At 41.9% G+C, this 15,796-nt stretch overlaps 1 protein-coding gene across 2 annotated transcripts in view; it reads left to right on the top strand.

Moving 5' to 3' along the window:
* ITGBL1 (integrin subunit beta like 1) overlaps positions 1-15,796 on the top strand; it is a 224,436-nt gene that overhangs the window by 190,303 nt on the left and 18,337 nt on the right. For both annotated transcript variants that reach the window (XM_007196804.2, XM_057532952.1), the window contains one exon: positions 4,611-4,727. In XM_007196804.2, coding sequence (XP_007196866.2) covers positions 4,611-4,727 — 117 coding nt within the window. The remainder of the gene's footprint in view (positions 1-4,610; positions 4,728-15,796) is intronic.

Below are 15,796 nucleotides of genomic sequence, written 5' to 3'. Positions count from 1 at the left end.
GGATGCTTCCATGTCCTGGCTATTGTAAATAGTGCCACAGTGAACATTGTGGTAAATGTATCTTTTTGAATTATGGTTTTCTCTGGGTATATGCCCAGTACTGGGATTGCTGGCTCATATGGTATTTCTATTTTTAGTTTTCTAAGGAACCTCCATACTGTTCTCCATAGTGGCTCTATCAATTTACATTCCCACCAACAGTGCAGGAGGGTTCCCTTTTCTCCACACCCTCTCCAGCATTTATTGTTTGTAGATTTTTTGGTGATGGCCATTCTGACTGGAGTGAGGTGATACCTCATTGTGGTTTTGATTTGCATTTCTCTAATGGTTAGTAATGTTGAGCATCTTTTCATGTGTTTGTTGGCCATCTGTATGTCTTCTTTGGAGACATGTCTATTTAGGTCTTCTGCCCATTTTTGGATTGGGTTGTTTGTTTTTGTTTTGTTTTTGATATTGAGCTGCATGAGCTGCTTGTATATTTTGGAGATTAATCCTTTGTCAGTTGTTTCGTTTGCAGATATTTTCTCCCATTCTGAGGCTTGTGTTTGCTACTACCTCAACAGAGAACTTTGCTGGCTGCTAACAGGTTACAAATCAGCCTGGACCATAAATAGATCACTATTTATGGTAGGGTTCAGACATGTATTTATTTAGTATAAAGTGTGCATTCACTGATTTACTAATGGTGTGAACCAAGTACTGTGGGATCAGAGAGAAGGAACAAATCCTCCAGGTGACCAAACAGGGATGACAAGCAAGGGTTTATAGAGTATTTCAGATTTAAGCTGGCTATTGAACACTAGGTCAAATTTTATAGAGAAAGTTGTGGAGTTCATGGCAGAGAGAAGAAATGGAGCACAAAAACAAAGTCTCTGAACATGAGTGCACTGTGAATGTTGGGTATAAGCTTAGGAAGGTGAGTTGAGTCTTGTGTAGAAAGCCCTGTTGAGAAATTTGATCTCTGCCTTAAAGTTCATGTGGGACCATCATGGGAAGGGGAGTTACATCATCATAGCTATGTTTTAAGAAGTAGATTTTATGAAATTTGAAATTGAAAGGAGAAGAATGGTTAATTAAAAGAAAGAAGGAATCAAGTATGTCATCAAGTTTTTTCAAGACTCAGTGACAGAGTAAATGAATAGCGACCTTCTCTGGGATAAAAGAATCCAGGAAAAGGAGTAAGTTTGTGAATAAAGGTGATGAATTTGCTGTGGAACGTATTTCATTGATGTAACTGTGGAAAACACAAATGAAGGTATTCAGGTGATTGGAAATGCCTATGCATTCCAGGGAGAAACGTCTTATTCTAAATTCAAGTTCTTCCATTAAAGCTCATGCTTTGTGTCAATGTTAGCAAACTATTTACATGTGATTATTATTTAGTACATCTGTTCAATAAATATTGGTTTAAACATTATGAGGACACAGGAGAAGTGCAGTTAATTCTGGTGTTTTTGTGAAGATGAGTGATTAGGAGGGTGCAAGTGTCATGGATTTGGTGGAGTTTACTTTGGATCTTAAAGGATGAGCGGAAATTTACCTGGCAGGTCTATGTCCTGGTAGTGAATGGAGTGAAGTTGTGAACTGAGACAGCAAAATAATGCCCTTTAAAATGTGGACCGCATGAAGAATTTACTCTTCTTTGTCTTTCTATCTGTGACAAATTAGCCTTTCTTGATGCTTAATGCTTTGCCATCCCATCAGAATCTACTGTATCCTATAAACTAAATTAGAGCTACATACATAAAGTTAATTCAGCTAATATTTGCCTTAACATATTTTTAAAACACCAACAGATACATGGCCTAAAAAATGAATTGCAAAATGGTTAATTATTGTCTGATATTTTAAACAGATGCTTGAATTACAATCTATCAGGAAAAAAAAGGTACCTACGACCATATATTAACACTTTACTATCCAACTGTATAAAAGGGGGTGGGGGGGATAAATTGGGAGATAAGGAGAAATAGAAGACCCTATCCAGAATGAAAACAGTGAAATGGAGATATTTAAACACATATGCCAGTAGTTAGTTCATCCTTTTCAAAGAAGTCAATAATACATATTCAGGAAACTTCCTGTATGCCTCAAAATGCTAATAAAATGGTCAGCATAAATACATATGCCCTCAAACTTAAAAAGTGTTGTTTTCTTGGTAACTGGGAGTGGATTACCTGTCGGGAATGATGTGGCTGAAGTTTCCCACATCTGTCCACCATGGACTAGTTAACCATACAGGGCCACGCTGCTGATGGTCCTATATTTTGCCTCTCTCCACAATCTGGATCGTTTTTATCCTTCACACATCTACCTATGAGAGAACCAGCGTGTTTATGCACAGCAGGAGATTAACCAGGGCTCAGAAAATCTGGGTTCTAGCACCCACACTGCTGATGTCTACTTTGCTGGCCTTAAGCACGTCATTTAGCCTCAGCATACTTGAGTTTCCTCATCTATTAAATAAACTGCAGAAAGTCATGGATCCTCCTGACATTTTATAACAAATAAACACGTGCTGGTATATTTTTCCAGGGAGAGATCTGGGGTCTACCAGTCAGAGGTCTTGACTGCCTACAACAGAAACCGAGGTCATTAACTGGGATGAAAAATCATTTTATTAGAAGAGTTTAGGCTCAGAACACAAGCTTGGGCAGTCAGCTCACACAGCACCCCAGCGAAGCAAGGCACTGCCGAGAACCAGCCCAAGGCAGCCATCACTTTTGAACTTCAGCCTCTGTGTGCCAAGCTCTACTACCCCTGGGTGCTCACTGCTATGCTGTTACACTGGGCATTCTGCCACAGCCCTGTGCCTTGCTTTCCCCCTCATGAATCCAAGCCCCGACCAAGAGCGTCTGGCGTGTCTCTGTTCTGTCTGCCAATCCATAGGAAGAGGGGGTATCATTGGGGAAAGAGGAGGGGCTCTGACTCCTGCTGAACTTGGCACTGCCTCCAAGTTGGAGGAGTGATGGGTTGAAGGGTGGCCAGAACAACATTATCTATTGCCATATCTTTCACTGGATTCTCAAAGGGATCCTAACCCCGCCACTTCTGCCACAAAAGATTATGAGTCACTGCATTAGATTATCTTTAATTACAGCTCTGAAATTATATGATTCTAAATACTAATTTTTCTTTCTTCCATCATGTCCCGGCACAGAATTTCTTTAACGAGATACAAATGCAGCAACAGAATGACTAACAACATTGCTGGGTCAGCCCTGAAGTATCTTATGATCGTTTCAGTGGGTGTGTAATTATGATGGTTGGGATAATGAGAGAGAGTAGCAGATGTCTCGGAGTAGTCACTCAGCTGAATTTCTGGCAAACCGGTACCGATTCCTCGGAAAAAAGAAATGTACTTTCTCATACAGCCTCCTGGTGCTGCATTATGAGTATATTAAGATACAATATGGCTTAATGTTTAGATGCACAAACTTTAAGTGTAATGAGAATGGATATAAATTTTGAATCTATCCCTTAAGAACTGGTTCACCAGGGAGAGTAACTTGGCCTCGGTATGTCTCCATTTCCTGTTTAGTAAAATGATAGTGATAATGGTAGTCAATGTGTGGTATTATGAAAACAGAATGACAGAATTGAAGAAATTATAGTGTTTGAGGCATAGTTACGGCTCCAGAAATACTGATAAAAGACATAAAGATAAATAGTTAAGAAATCCCCAAACTATGAACCAAACTCATTCCAAAACATGTTTATACTTTTCATCTTTAAGTCAAGGCTAATAAGATATTTAGGACATGCACTCGGACATGTGTTCCATGTTGAAATGAGTTCTATGAACTCAAAAATTGATGCCAAATCATCACTAAAATATCAGGTTGAAATGTACCTATGAAGATTTTTTTTTCTGATGTGGCAGACAGACCCACACTAAAAATATTTTTTTTTTAAAGATTTATTGATTGATTGATTGATTGATTGATTGCTATGTTGGGTCTTCGTTTCTGTGCAAGGGCTTTCTCTAGTTGTGGCAAGCGGGGGCCACTCTTCATCACGGTGCGCGGGCCTCTCACCATCGTGGCCTCTCCTGTTGCGGAGCACAGGCTCCAGACGCGCAGGCTCAGTAGTTGTGGCTCACGGGCCCAGTTGCTCCACGGCATGTGAGATCTTCCCAGACCAGGGCTCAAACCCGTGTCCCCTGCATTGGCAGGCAGATTCTCAACCACTGCGCCACCAGGGAAGCCCCTAAAAATATTTTTTTAAACGACCACATTATGACAAATTATGTCAAAATACATAAAATTGACTCAGTTATGTTAAATGGTCTCATCATAAGTGGAATATGAAATACCCAGAGAGTTTAATAGTTGAATTATTCTTCAAAAATGAATGAAACAGAAAGTGGAAAGTAGAAGATGGGAACGACATGAGCCAGGAATTGTCACTTCAGCTCCCACCGACCTCCTTGGCATTTGTGCTTGACCTTCAGCTTAACCTTAGGGAGGTAGGAAAAGGTATTTGCTGAGCTCCTATCAGCCACAGACTAGAACTGGTCCAGGAAGTCTAATAGGATGCTTGCTTCCTTGCAAAGCTTTCCTGAATCTGTGAGCCTCCTACTGAGTGCACTGTGCCTTTGTGTTTTGCAGGGAAGTGTGAGTGTGGCGAATGCACTTGCTACCCTCCGGGAGGCGGCAAAGTATATGGCAAGACATGTGAGTGCGACGATCGCCGCTGCGAAGACTTGGACGGCGTGGTCTGTGGAGGTGAGCAATTCCCACAGCCCTCTGTTCCCTACATGCAGCCTGCTTCACCTGCCTTTCTTATCCTACTTCTCCTGTTTTAAAAAAAAATTCTGTTAAAAAGAAGATAAACAAAAAGCAATACACAATTAGACCTAAAAGCAATATACCGTTAGGTTGGTAAGGACCTTGGACTCTTGATTTAGTCCACGTGTATGTATGTGAAAGGATAAAGCATGCTATCGATAAAAGATGGTGGAGACTAAACCAAGTCCTCTGAAGACAGTGAAAGGGTTTGCTTCAACCAAACAGTTTACAGTTTTGATTACTGATAAAAACGGATCGGGGAAGTAAGTATCACCTGAGACTTGGAAAATAAAGCAATAAGACTATATTCCAAGTTAATTACACAATCACAAGAGATATACACTCAGTTTCCATGATGGCTCTGAGACCCCAAAACGAGCTTACTGAAGTAATAAACAGCGCAAAGGAAGAATGAGGCAGATGGAGGGTCGTCACGAAGGTTAACACAGCAGAAAGGAGAGTCCCAGGGGTAGAATGTTGCCAGTGTCCACCTGAGCGTCATCCAGGGGAGGGAAAGGGGGTCACCATGGCTCTAGTTCAGTCTTGCAAAGCTCCGTATTGTAGAGAGGGTGCATGCCGATTGCGGTTCCTTCCAGGTTTCCAGGACGATTGAGGTGAACTGGACGTGGAATCACACTGAAAGAATATAACTCTATCTCTTTAAGATAGTTATCATAATGCAATTGGGCACTGTTAGTGGGGAAAAAGCCCGCACATGTACATACAAGTGATGGAAGGCTGGTACACCACCCATCTCTATCCTCTCTCTGACCTCCGTGTATATCTATCTAGCTGCTCTCTCTCTAACCAACTATAAAACACTTGGAACTTGATCAAAAATATTTTCTTCTTTCCTTTCTCTGTGAGCCAAGGGAAAAGGCCCTTTTTAATAACTGTTGGGCCGGGTGGTTTATCTCTCGCAGTTCCCATGACAGACATCCTCACAGATTGTTCCTGCTTTTCTCATTTCACAAATGGAAAAGTGAGTGAGGTTTGAGGTGTCAATGTCCCCATCACTGAAAAGTGCCAGCCTCAGGGTTGGAGCTGTGGAGTTCAGTTCACAGATCTCTCTCTAAACCACAATTTCCCCCAGAGTGATATCCCACTGTTTTGACTTTATGTCAATATTATTTTTAGTTTAGATTCTCTTTTCACTCGTGTTAGTTATCAGACATATCTAAACAGATTCTAGTCCTTTTTATTGTTGTTGTTAAGTACTTGACATTTTACAGACCTGTCATATCTACATATCCATTAAATGACCAGCCCCCCCCCTTCCCCCAGCGAATCTCTCTTTCTCTCTATCTTTGGGGAGGAAACCAAAGATGAAAGCACATCTATATATCTGCTTGTTAGAAGAGATCAAATGTTTACTAGGTAAGTGAGAAAGCATCTCACAAAGTGATAATTTTTTAGACTAATTCTTGACTCTGCATGTCTACACTCTGGATTTGTCCATCTACCCAGAGTCCTCTGTGTCCCAGGGGGACCTGACTCCCATTAGCCAAACTGGTAAAAGACCAATGTACAAACCAGAACACCAATTACTTGATATACAATCAGAAATATAATTGCCCCAGAGACTAGAATTTTTTTGTAGAGAAACTCTATGAGAAGTAAGAATCTGAGATAAGGATTTGGATGCAAGTCCTTGGAAAGGGGAAGGAGTTTCTGGTAGGAGAGTGGGAAAGTGTGGCATGGAGGAGGGGCAGCCGATTAAGACTGTGCTGTCAACCCAGTTACTGCTGTGGTCAACTGGAGCTTCATCCCAGCACAGAGGATGGAACTCTAAGAGCCCAAGTAAAACACACAATTCTTATATCATCAGTCGTTGGTTGAGGATTGCTTCTAGGAGACGTTAACTGCCAGGCCACATCCAGCATGCCTCACAGGTACAGGATCAGAGCGGGCTTCTGCCGCTGGAGAAAACCTCGGGGCAGAGAACCCCAGGGGGCGCCAAGTGAAAGTCATCATAACAAAAAGGATGACGTTGCTGGGGGACCCCTGCAGCTGCCAGAATACACGTACGGAAGGACCGCAACTCTCACGCCGGGTGGTCTATCCTCTCTGGATAGTGCAGATTCTCATTCTTTACCACTGTCTAGATTTTCCTACCGTACAATCCATCCTCTCTTTGACTGGATACAGGATGTGGCACAGTAGACTAGGCAGTAGCTGGAGACAGGCTAATATATCTTATCCTCCTGGTAGAGTCTTGGCTACGATTTGGGAGATCCTTGCTCACATATTTAGAGATTAATTCTTAGATGGTTGATCTTCCCAAATATAGATGATATCGGAACATAATTATCAGAGCACAAACATGTTTTCAAGGTTGGGAAAAACTTTGCTGCTTCTCCTGTGTCAGCTAGCAGCCAACAAGTATTAGTACAATAGTAATCAGATAAGCATAGCATCTTTGATCACTATAATTGGATGGATTCTCTTGGTGTTTCTTCTTAAATTTTAGCAACCAGCTCTAGGAAATCACCTATGCATTTTAATTTCATATTTTAGATTGTATTAAAGACATTTTACTGACCGAAAGATCTTGGAACGCTTTTCAAGTAGGTAAAGGAAACACATCTTGGAAATTTTTCTTGAAAATATTTTGTGTTGTTATTCTTAAATTTCACTTGGACATTCAAATAACGTCCTTGAGAGATTTGGGGTTAAGATAATACCAGTAATTTTTTTTTTTTTTTTTTTGGCTGCATTGGGTCTTCGTTGCTGCGTGCGGGCTTTCCCTAGTTGCGGCGAGCGGGGGCTACCCTTCGATGCGGTGCATGGGCTTCTCATTGCGGTGGCTTCTCTTTGTTGAGGAGCATGGGCTCTAGGCGCGTGGGCTTCAGTAGTTGTGGCATGCGGGCTCAGTAGTTGCGGCACACAGGTTTAGCTGCTCCACGGCATGTGGGACCTTCCCAGACCAGGGCTCGAACCCATGTCCCCTGCAGTGGCAGGTGGATTCTTACCACTGCGCAACCAGGGAAGTCCAATACCAATAATTTAAAAGATTGTCTGTAGGTAACAACGATTGGCTTCACTTACCTTCTCCTGCTTCATCTGAGCTCTGCAGCACAGTTGACAGCCTGGAGCCTTAAATTCTGCCACAGGTTCTGCACTAGGGCCTATGCACACATCTGTACACATTCCAGTGTGTAGTTTTTTGTAACTCTTTACTCTGATGGTCAGTCCTATTGCTTGGAGGGGGATAGTTCCAGGAAGGAGAGGAAGAGATGTCCCCTTCAGTGGTCAGCTCATGTGTATCTGAAGTGACATGTAGCTAGAAAAGCTGCACATAGTTTACAGTCCACACTGATACTCTGTTAGTGTTCCTCAACAAGATAAGTCTAGTCTTGGTATTCATGCTGGCTGTGGTCTATAAAGTTGTCTTGAACAGGGATTTGGCAAATACTGACTCACTGCTCCTGAGGGAAATACGGGGCTCGCTAGTTTCCTGCCTCTGTTTGCAGCATTTTTATCAACCAATCAATACATAACCTTGTTTTATGTGTGTGTCTCTGTAAAGACATATTGTGTCATATGTAGTTGATTTATTAACATTGAACTCGGCCAACAGCCCTATAACTCACGCCTGAATGAAGATTATTTGGCTCACAGATTTTCTCCGTAAGGCACATTGCAGTCTTTTTTTGCACTTAGGGGCACTGGATAGCACTTCAGCACTATACTTGGGGGCCATCTAAAAACATTGAAATCACCAACAAAAAGCACAAAAATGCAAAATGTACAGCACCAAGTATATTGGGAAAAGGACACTTGTTTACAGTGTAAGAGCTGAACAAAGAAGGCAGAGTGTGACCTTCTTTGATCTTTGCTGGGAATGTGAACCTCAGGCAACTCAATTTTTTCACCGTTCAGCCCATGTTCTCAAATGACCTGGAAAGCTTCTCGAGAGTTGATTTCAGGGATAGAAATAAATTTTAGAGAGTAGGCAAGTTACCAATTACGAAATCTTCGAATAGTGAAGATCAACTGTAATTCATGTTCTCACTGGAAACATCACCTCCCACATGAGTTTTGCACTTGGCCTCCAGTCATGATTTAAGACAGTTAATCAAGGTACTGTGATTTTTAATTCCTCTATTTTCTGAGCACTGTTTTATGGAAGGAACTATTTGAGCCTTGGCTATTATAGCCTTGAATTTCATTTATGTCTCAGCTGTTCTCTGGACAGAAATTACAAGAAACATGCCATTAATTAACAAGTTTGAACGTACAGTAATTTCAGTGTTAAAGTATATGACATAGTAAACCTGCTGATAAGGGGATCACAAGTTCCTTTCACAAACGTTTATGTAAATGTACTTAACTATTTAGAAATGTAAATTGCAGTATAGTACAGTAGTTAAGACTACAGGCATGAGGCTTTCTTGGTTCCAACCTTGGCTCTGCCACTTACTCCCCATATGACCTGAGGCAATTTACATAACCCCCATTTCTCACCTATAAAAGATGATTATAATGTATCTCTTGTAGGGTTATTGTGAGATTAAGTGAGTTAATGTGTATAAAGTACTTAGCACATGTGTCATATGTATATACATTAGATATTATTGTCATTCGTGTTATATACATATAGAGAGAATGAAAGACATAACCACTCAGGTGGAATTTTATGCTGTGGATTCCAGTAAACTCTATGCGACACAGAACAGAGCTCCACATTTGCTTGTTAATTCCTTTTGTAACCACAGTTTATTCAGAACTGTGACTGTCTTGTCTTCAATTTTGGACGGCATAGATGAATTCTCCTGTCTGTTCTTTTTGCATAATGCAGTTTCTATCCTCACACTTGACACTGAGCTACCCAATCAAAGGGGCCATATGCATCTCAGAGGTATTTTTAGTGGCTCTTACTCAGCAGGGCACCTTCCATGGAGAAGCTTCTCATGGGTTTGCAAGCAGGGAGGAGCACGGGTAAGAAGACACTGGCCATTAGGGCTTGAGTAAGAGCATGCATCGCCAAAGTTTCTATATTTCTCAGTCTATCTAAAAATATCCATTATCATAAGAACATCTCTTCTTATTTAATAATATCCTCTCATGTAATAATTAAATCAGCAAATACGCATTGCATACTTACTCCGTGTAAAGGCCAGCACTGCCCCTCAAACACAAGCATGTCCTTAAATATTTTTGATCTCCTTGATGCCTTTACCTCTGACCTGTATGTCTGCATTCCTCTTGGTTCAATCTTCAACCCATGGAATCTTGCTCTGTCTCCCACCATTCTGTATAACCGACTCCCTGGGGTTTTTCATAATTCTTAGTTGCCCAAATCCGGGGTGCCGTTCAGGTCTCATTCTACGTGACCGCTTTTCAGCGTAGAGCTGTGGTTACTCTACTCAGAATCCCCCTTGACATGGTCTCCTGGGCCTCAGAAACACCTTCCCCCTGTTTCTTCTCTCACTTCTCTCATAACCACTTGATCTATTTTTCTTGCTCATCTCTCAGAGCTTACCAATAAATCTCAGCATTTCCCTAGAAATGGCCTTTGCATGTCTTTTCTGCTCACTGTTTACTGTCCTCGAGTAATCTCCGCTTCTTTCTTCCTCTTTTGTCTTGAGGTCAGTGTCTGCCAAGATGATATCTTAGCATCATTCCCTCCTGGCTTCATACTCTTCAAATTCGAATTAAATATTTCCAATGTGGAAATTCCTCCACATTCTGCATGGTTGAAACTGAAGTAATCGTTTATTTTTTTTCTTTAATTCAAGAAATATTTGTTGAGCTCCAGCTCAAACAGCTCAAAAACTGTTTGCCAGCCCTGGAGATTCAGTGGTGAATCTATTGGAGTTGATGATTATGCTTGAAGGGTGACATTGAGAAAGGAAGGATAATGAGGTGGATGGTCTGAAAGGAGAAGCACTAGTTCAATGGAAACATACATGATAGGGGATTTGACATAGACTGGAGGCTACGGAAGGCTTCGCTAATGCCTTCATATCTGGTAAAAACGATATGATGCGTGACATGTGCTTGACATGTATTAATCAGCTAAGCGTCATGACCACCATACTTGGTAACTGAATGCATAGAATGTAGCCAGGTGAGGGGAGATGGATGCGACCCAGGAGTCACAGAACAAAGTGTGCCAAGGCATATGCGGGAAGGGAGGGTGACATGTTCAAGGGATTTTTGAGAACTGGAGAGAAACCCTGTGTGATAGGAGATGAGAATGCAAAGGGGAGCAGGGTATGACAGATTTTGTCAACCGTGTTAATGATTTGCGGCTTTACTCAAGCGATGATCGGAAGCCATACGAGGGGTTTACACAAGACAATAGCGTTATCATCCTGTTTAAAAAGTACCTCTGGCTGCCAGGTGAAGTTTGGATTGCTGGAAGGAGTGTGTATTTTTGGGGTTGGTGGGTGAACGTGGATTTAGGAGATGAGTCCTGGTGAGAGATGAAGGTGGTTTAGCTAGATGGAGGATGGTAAAGATGGAAAAACTTGGATGTATTGGAGACAGTATTAGAAATAATATGGACAACAGGCTAACAAAACCCTTTACCTTGCTGCAAGAGACTCTGACCCTCTGTTAACCTCCTCACTCCAGCTCCCTGGAAACAGATGAAGATGGTAGATGCCAACGTTACCAGGCAACATTGCTCATGGTAATGTGACCTATGATCGATAAATTTCAACTAGATTGGGAGGGATTGTGAATGAACTATGAATGTCTTATGGGAATGCCATGGTTTTTGGCTTCCATGAGTGCTGTGACTCTGCCACCAGGCACGTCCCTTGTGGGTTTTCTGGAAGCTATGCTTAAGGAATAATTAGAAGAGATTTTGGGCTCCTATGGGGCATAAGACTTCTAAGCCAGAGAAGCCTCAACATCTGTGCGATACAGAGTTCATTGAAGTGTCCATCTCCAAAACAGGTCAAAAAAATACATCTGTTTTAGATTTCTTGATTCACCAGCTACAGAATGTTTTGGAAGGAAGTTGGCATCATACGAATCAGCAGTTCTGTGCCTTGAGGAAGGAATGGCAGCTACTTTGTTCAAAGCTTTGGGTCTCCCCATCACGTGGCAGCCAGTGGGGAACGAATCTCACTACTAGGGGTGTGTGAAACAGATTACCATCATCCCTCTGGTGTAGCTTCCGGGAACAAAATTGACATCACTAATTTGGGTAATTTTCTCAGTTCACTGCCAGACACCGAGCCATAGTGTCTGTGGCCTTTCACCTGGAGGGACGGGCAAGAAGCACATATCTAATGTGTGGCCAGAGATCAAACTGCGGGTCCCTGGCTCCAAAGCAGGGACTCCCTGAGCACTTTAGCAAACAAGGAATAAGTAAAACCAAAAATAACTGTAAACCTACCTAATCAGCGGGCTCATGAGAACCAAGGGCCAATGATGTTTATCCACCTTCCCAACAATCACCCTGAAAGCGATTAAACCAATTCTGGGAGGCTGGTGTAAATGAGCAACTGTACCTGAAGCTGAATGTCAGCAATTACATAATTTTAAGCAGTTCAGTTTTGATTACACCAAAATTACAACCTGAAAGTGAGGGTCATGACAGTGACGGGCAAAGAGAAAGTCAATAGGAAGTAAGACCATGCCTCACTTACTTACTGGTAAGTCATGTTCAATGATCATAGACCACATGTGGATCTTCTCAAAACATCCCTATTAACAGTAAAAATTTTATGTGACCTACAAATGCATGGATTTCTTAAATCAGATGTCACTACTGAAAAAAAAACACACTTCGTCCAGAGAGGTAGTCCCTGAGATGTATTCATTTTTAGGGTACTTGATTTTAAGATTTCATAAGGAAAATATATCTACATGTTGGCTCATGTGTGTTTAGTTGTTTTGAACTAATAGAAGCTAAACCAGAGATCTCCCTCCTGTACTCCATATACCCAGGATGAGACTAAGAAGTGGACTGCTTATTGCTTTTCCTTTGTCCTCTCTGCTCCTGAAATGAGACTAGGAGTCCAATTTAAGAAACAAGAAGGGATAATGAAGAACCACCTCTTAACTATACAGTCAGTTCACATTTCATTTCTTCAGGGAGTTCTTTGGTTTGTAGCTGCAATTTGAAGAAGATCAGGCAGCCTGAGATTATGAGTGCAGTGACCACTACCCCCCTCCCAGGCATTGCTGGAACTCTCACACTGAGGAAGGTTCAGACCACTCACTCAGGCCACGCCTTTCTTAGCTGGACAATGTGGGTAGCAGTGTGTTTATCTCCAAATTACATCTTAAAATCACAAACCTCTTTCCTGAGTTTGTAAGTGTACCAGTGTTGGGATGCACCCTGCAGGCCTATAAGCTTTGTAGTTGCCCAACCTGGAGACTGAAGAAAGAGACATCAGTCGTTTATCAGACAGGAGATCTTACAAGTCTGCAGCAAAAGGTCCTGGAGCGACACCGCACCATTTATGGCAGACAGCAGGACATGGCAGCAATCTTTGCTACTCCAGGGAGGAGGAGGTTACCATTTATGGGGGGAACTGATGTCAGGTTGGCTCATCAGTTACCAGGGCAACCAGTGGCTGGGGCAAGGGGCAAGTACATAAACAGTATGTTTATTAAGCCTATAATTGAGAGGATTGGGTAGTCAAGTGAGTGAAGCAGGGACTGGTCGAGCAGGGGATGTACAGAGAGCAGGGGAGCAGCCATCTTGAATGGCCTCACCACACAACCTGTTAGGACTGTGTTCAGCTACAAGCCTGCAGATTGTCACTTCAGGGATGGATGGATGGTGAGGTGACTACCTGAGAGCCGTCAGAGTCCCACACGCCTTCTCTCTTCATTTCCTCTCTGCCCTTCAAGTATAACTTCTGTCGTCACACTCCTTGAAAATCTCCCACTGTGTTCATCTTCCAGGAAAGAAGAAAGGGAAAATAGGACAAAGGACAAAGGGCAAAGGATAACATGCTAGCTGAGTCTGTCCCATTTTCTTTGGAAGACAGTAGCTTTCCTGGAAACCTCACCCAAGAGATTTTCTCTTATATCTCACTTATTAGAGCTAAGTCCTAGGGGCACCTCTAGGTAAAAAGGAGCCTGAGTAATCAAATATTTTCCAGATGAACTATTATCACCTCTCTGAAAAAAATGAGGCTTCTCTTAGTATTAACAAGGGGAAAAGAGTATTGGGCAGGCAATATGTAGTATCTGATGCAATTAGATACCTTCATGTGTCAGTTTCCTAATTGAGAACCGTTGCTGCAGTGTATTGAGGAAGTGTGTCTCAGAGCCCATGGATTCATTGGAAATGTCATTGTCTAGAGCATCACTGTTCAATAGAATTTTCAAAGATGATAGGAATGTTCCATATCTGCCTTATTCAATGCAGTAGCCACTGGCCACATACGGCTGTTGAACACTTGAAATGTGACTAGTGCAACTGAGAAACTGAATTTTAAATTTTACTGAATGTTAATAAATTTAAATAGTCACATTGACTAGTGATTACTACATTGGACAACACTTATCCAGAGCATTCTTGGTGAATATTTTGGGGTGGGGGAAGGGAAGAGAATAGGAAGAAAAATTTCTGTTGCTCGGGGGGAGTGCCAGATGCCAGGAGGTAAGTATCTGGGAGAGGATGAATGGCACTGGAAATGAAAATTGAATGGAAAATTGCTCACCTGTATGAAGAGTTGGGAAGTCACGTGAAGGCAGATTTAGTGGACTTCAAATGATTCATTAGGCTGGTTCTCTCTACAGGTTCATTCTTGAATGATCTATCATACACTTATTATACACAGATAACCTCACTGTGGATTCTACCACCAAGCAGAGATGTTGTTCTCACTGAATGGTGTATATAGATGATTCTCCCAGTTCTGCTAACCCTGGGTGTTCCACTCCTAGGCCTAAGAGACAACTTAGTAGGGTTGGTCTGGCAAAAGTTGACTGAAACTACTCTTATGACCTTTATGGTCTTTTTTTTTTAACTCCAATTTTCAGGACCATTCTACTCAATAGGCCTCCTTTATGGAATACTCTCCTTGTCATCTTACAAGACAACACAGTCATCTCATTTTTCTTCTTCTTGACTGGATGACGCTATTTATCTGGCTTCTCCCCTCTACCCTACCCTAAATATTGGAGTTTCTCAAGACTTATTTCTCCCTAGGTGAGCTCATTCACTTCTAAGGCTTTAAATGCCATCTCCTTTTGGAAACTCCAACACATACAGACCTAGCTCCAACCTGTCCTCAAATGCCAGGTTTGTGTCAGCTGCTTACTTGGCCTCTCCTTGGTTGTCTTAAGAGTATCTCAGACACACAAGGTTCAAAATGGAACTGATTTTCTGCCCTCAACCTCTCCCTCCTGCAGCTTCCATATCTATTAAATACCATTGTTACTCACAGGATTTCTTGAGTCAGAAAACTAGTCCTTTCTTTCTCTCACCTGCCACATACAATCCAGCAGCAAGTTCCATGGGTACCCCCATCAAGGTAGATCTCCAGCCACTTCTCCCCATTTGCACTGCCACCACCCTGCTTGAAGCCTGCATCACCTTTCACTTGGACTCTGCAATACTCTCTCACTTTCCCCATCCTCACTTCCTCCCAACACACCTTAATTTCTCCTACCCAGTTGCCAAAATGAATTTGCAAACCATAAATTATAACACATACCTCTCTCGCATAACACCTTTCTATGATTTCCCCTTCCTCCTGGAATAAAATGTAGACGCCTTACCAAGAACAAATAATTTTCTATGTTCTCATTCCTAAATATTTCTCCAACTTTATTATTTTTTCATTTTTTCTTACTCATTACTCTCCAAATACATTGGCCTTTTTTTTCACTGCCTGTAACATGTGAAGCTCTTTCTTATTCCGAGAATCTTCATTAGCTTTTCCAGAACGTTAGCTATCTGGCTCTTTCTCAGCTGCTGGGTGTCAGAGAGCTGGCCACTCCAGTTTATAATGTTCTCTCTGCTGAATCTACCAACACCCTTCTTAATTCTTCCATAGCGCAAGTGTACTTGTTTCCTCATTGTT

This window comes from Balaenoptera acutorostrata, chromosome 18 (assembly GCF_949987535.1).
Source record: "Balaenoptera acutorostrata chromosome 18, mBalAcu1.1, whole genome shotgun sequence".
Taxonomy (NCBI): domain Eukaryota; kingdom Metazoa; phylum Chordata; class Mammalia; order Artiodactyla; family Balaenopteridae; genus Balaenoptera; species Balaenoptera acutorostrata.
This window is presented reverse-complemented; position numbering and strand designations above follow the sequence as displayed.